The sequence below is a fragment of the Neomonachus schauinslandi genome, chromosome 2 (genome assembly GCF_002201575.2).
Source record: "Neomonachus schauinslandi chromosome 2, ASM220157v2, whole genome shotgun sequence".
Classification (NCBI taxonomy): Eukaryota; Metazoa; Chordata; class Mammalia; order Carnivora; family Phocidae; genus Neomonachus; species Neomonachus schauinslandi.
Genome location: NC_058404.1, coordinates 158,765,715 through 158,770,039, shown reverse-complemented (window position 1 = coordinate 158,770,039; position 4,325 = coordinate 158,765,715). Strand labels below are relative to the sequence as shown.

At 42.7% G+C, this 4,325-nt stretch overlaps 1 protein-coding gene across 1 annotated transcript in view; it reads right to left on the bottom strand.

Moving 5' to 3' along the window:
• Positions 1–548: 548 nt before the first annotated feature.
• Positions 549–4,325, bottom strand: part of SPINK2 (serine peptidase inhibitor Kazal type 2) — a 22,944-nt gene continuing 19,167 nt past the window's right edge. Inside the window, exons 6-7 of the mRNA XM_021701621.1 lie at positions 2,021–2,130; positions 549–820 (exon numbers count right to left, since the gene is read on the bottom strand). Of these exons, the coding sequence (XP_021557296.1) occupies positions 775–820; positions 2,021–2,130 (156 nt within the window). The 3' untranslated portion in view covers positions 549–774. The remainder of the gene's footprint in view (positions 821–2,020; positions 2,131–4,325) is intronic.

The following is a 4,325-nucleotide window of genomic DNA, read 5'->3' as shown; positions in this document are numbered from 1 at the left end:
GGTGCTGTAGGATGTTGGCAACATCTCTGGCATCTACCCACTAGATGTCAGTGGTGCCCACCCTTCAACTGTGACACCAGAAATGCCTCCAGACACAGTGCCAGGTGTCCCCTGGGGGGGGGAATCGCCCCAGGGTTGAGAACCCTGCTCTAAAAGGAGGAAAAAGCCAAGTACCTGCATTAACCCTGATGGGGAACTATTGAAAGAAGACACTGAATCTAGGAAATATTTCTACCCACATGATTCTGTGACTTTACCAGCTCACGTTACAATCTCACGCTCCAAGTGTCTCACGGGTGTGTGTCCTGTGCAGAACACTGTCCCACGTACCTATACATCAACTATGAAAGATGTGCAGGAAAGGGGAAGGAGAATAAATCTTGCTCTCTCAATAATGACTCCACTTCACCATTATGAAATTCACCTTTGTCTGAGAGAAGAGCCACCAGGAGCCTGCTGAGTAAGAATGGGTATTCAACAGAGAACAGCACTACTTGAAGACAATGCTGATTTTATTCCAGCTAAATAAAGCAACGCACAAGGCACCTGGGTAATAAGCTTAACTCAAGGGGCAAAAGCCAAGAAACAAGGATTTTTTTGTGTTTGTTTTAATTATCAGTCACTGCACATAGCTCTCTTCCACACCTCCTCTCAGAAAGTATGGGCTAACAAATCCCATGCAAAGGAACATAGTAAAGAGAAAAGGGGAAATGGAATTCATCCAGCATACTGCTGAAGGTGGTTTCTCCAAGTTCTCTTCTATAAACCGCTCCATCAACATGGTCCACTCCGGATTATTTTAATATCATGCCCATCTTCCCTGCAAATTGAACAACCATAAAGACACACTTATTACCCACCATACTGAAACTGTCCTGCTCTTTGTACCCAAAAGACCCATGTCATTATACATTAGATTCCTTCTTTTTTTTTTTTTTTTAAAGATTTTATTTATTTATTTGAGAGAGAGAGAATGAAAGACAGAGAGCATGAGAGGAAGGAGGGTCAGAGGGAGAAGCAGACTCCCTGCCAAGCAGGGAGCCCAATGCGGGACTCGATCCCAGGACTCCAGGATCATGACCTGAGCCGAAGGCAGTCGCTTAACCAACTGAGCCACTCAGGCGCCCCACATTAGATTCCTTCTAAGGGGATGCTGACTTAATCATTTTTAGAGCTAAACCTGGTAAACAATGAATGTGAAAGCCTCAACTCTGCCATTTTTTCCCTGTGAGTGACATTAGGGCATCAGGTGTAACACATACTACTTAGTATTCTCCTAGGCAGAATTATCAATACCTATGTCCCAACTTGTAATGAAGGTTGTACAGGTTACCTGCACATGCCCTCTGAATTTAAAAGAATATTCGAGGGAACATTCGGTGGAACATACAACTCTTGATCTCAGCGTGGTGAGTTCAAACCCCACACTGCGTATGGAGCCTACTTAAAAAAAATTTGGGGGCGTCTGGGTGGCTCAGTTGGTTAAGCGACTGCCTTCGGCTCAGGTCATGATCCTGGAGTCCCTGGATCGAGTCCCTGGATCGAGTCCCACATCGGGCTCCCTGCTCGGAAGGGAGTCTGCTTCTCCCTCTGACCCTCCTCCCTCTCATGCTCTCTGTCTCTCATTCTCTCTCTCTCAAATAAATAAATAAAATCTTTAAAAAAAATTTTTTTTAATAAAAAATATAGATAAATAAATAAATTAAATAAATGACTATTAGATATTTCACACAGTTTAACTATTAGATATACTCTTAATTTGGGGAAACTGCCCATCCATGGATAGTAACATAACCTGATTATCTGGCCTATAGTTGGTTAATCACAAATGCCATTCTCTAACTTTGACCTGGAAAATGCACTGAAGGAGTCTGTCTTTCTAAATGTCAGTCTGAAAACAGATAATGTCACATTTGATTCTGACATCCAAGAAAAGAGTTGCTACTTCCTAAGTAATCAAAAATCAAGAAAAGGACTAAAGAAAACTTGACTAGTCTATACTGTAAAATTATGATTTTACCTGATTTTCAAACACAGAGTACACTCATTGGGATAAGTGGACATGTCGCTTCCACACACGGGGCTAAAGTCTCTGGGACATCCTGGTAATTTATACTGATTGCAGTTTGGCTAGAAAAGAGAAAGGAGGACAGAAATTACAGAACTAAGACATTCTCATCACAAAATAGCTGAGGGGAAGACAAAGTCCCAAGTCTCCTAGATTTCCTAGAAACATCCTACAAAAATATTTGTTTTCCACACACAAAATGATTTTTCTAATGCAAAAACCAGATGCAACATTGAAGCAATGATTTAATACCTACTATGTAAGAAAAGGACCTCCCCAGTCTGGCTGATTTTTATTTATTCATTATTTTTTAATTTTATTTTATTTATTTGTTTAGAAAGGGAGGGGAGATAGGAGGGAGAGACAGAGAGAGAGACAGAGAAAATCTCAAGCAGACTCCACACCCAGAGCAGTGCCCGATGCAGGACTCAATCTCACGACCCCGAGATCATGACCTGAGCCAAAATCAAAAGTCAGACGCCCAAATGACTGAGCCACCCAAGTGCCCCAGTCTGGCTGATATTTAAATGAAAGTCCAAGACAGGCCACCATACCCACTTTCCAATCCTCTAGCTTTGTAATTTGCACTCTACTACTATCTCCACATTAATGTTGTTACATTCCACCTTAATCCCTTGACATAATGTCAAGACAACTCTAATGTTTTATTCTGGACCTTTAAGATACTGGCATGTAACCAAGAGCACCCAAAGAAAGCAACAGGTTCATAACTGGACCTTCCTTAGGGGTTGTTATGGGTTGAACTGTACCCACTCAAAAAGTGATGTTAAAGTCATAACCACCAGTACCTCAGAAAGTGACCTTAATTGGACATAGAGTCTTTATATAAGGAATTGAGTTAAAATGAGGTCAGTAGAATGGACCCTAATCCAATATGACTGGTGTCCTTATAAAAAGGGAAAATCTGGACACTGAGTCACAAACAGAGAGAAGGTCACGTGAAGGCACAGAGAATGCCATTTACAAGCCAAGGAACCCGTGGGACTACCAGAACCTAGGGTAAAGGCATGGAACAGATTCCCCTCCCCCCACCCAGCCCTCAGGAGGAGCCAATTCTACCACCACCTTGATGTAGGACCTCCACCCTCCAGAACTGGGGGACAATCAATTTCTGCTGTTTAAGCCCCCCAGTTTGTGGTGCTTTATGACAGCAGCCCCAAGAAACTGATGGGGGTCACGGCACTCAATCCTGTGATTAGATGGATTTGAGGCCGGACAGATAAAATATCTTGCTGCTAGCTGCTCATCTCCAGCAGGGCCAGGACTAGACGTGGTCATAGTGATCAGACTATGGTGTGCAGAGTCTCACTTTAACAAAGGTCAAACATATGGCCCGCTACCTTTCTGTTTTATATATTCACATTTATATATGTATATATATACTTGTTTTAGTAAATCGTGATCACTTCTCCTCACTTCAGAATAAAAGAGTCACCCTGTTTTAGCACTGAATAAATGCAATACATGTTTCTATTGATATTATCTGGATTTATAAAGACCTAAACAGTGCTGGCCAGGGGCCAACCTCTAAAGTACAAGAGGTTTTGTTGACCCTTTCCATCCTCCGTTCAGCCCTCGTTTCGGAGCTTGATGTGCTCCCCAGGGCTCAGCAACATGATGCCTTGTAGGGCGGCTCTCACAGGCCACATTGTAGGATGGCAGCACCATGCGCTCCTATTTTAAGTCTTTGTTACTTGCAGCCGAATCTAATCCTAACTGATACAAGAGATAGGACCTTTCCTTTGAATGTTTCAACTGCAGCTGACCCTTGAACAACATGGGTTTAAATGTATTTTCTCTTCCTTATGATTTTCTTAATAACATTTTCTTTTCTCTAACTTATAAAAATACCGGTAAGAAGGATGTAACACATACACAAAATGTGTATTAATCAACTCTTTTTTTAATTTTTTTGTAGAGAAGGAGAGAGAGGGAGGAGTGCAGGATGGGCAGAGGGAGAGAGAGAATCTTAAGCAGACTCTACACCCCGGTCAGAGCCCAAGGAGGGACTTGATCTCATGACCCTGAGGTCATGGCCTGAGCCGAAATCAAGAGTCAGATGATTAACCAACTGAGCCACCCAGGTGCCTCTAATCAACTCTTTATGTTATCAGTAAGGCTTCTGGTGAACAGTAGGCTATGAGCAGTTAAATTTTAGAGTCAAGGGCGCCTGGGTGGCTCAGTCGGTTAAGCGTCTGCCTTCGGCTCAGGTCATGATCCTGGAGTCCCGGGATCG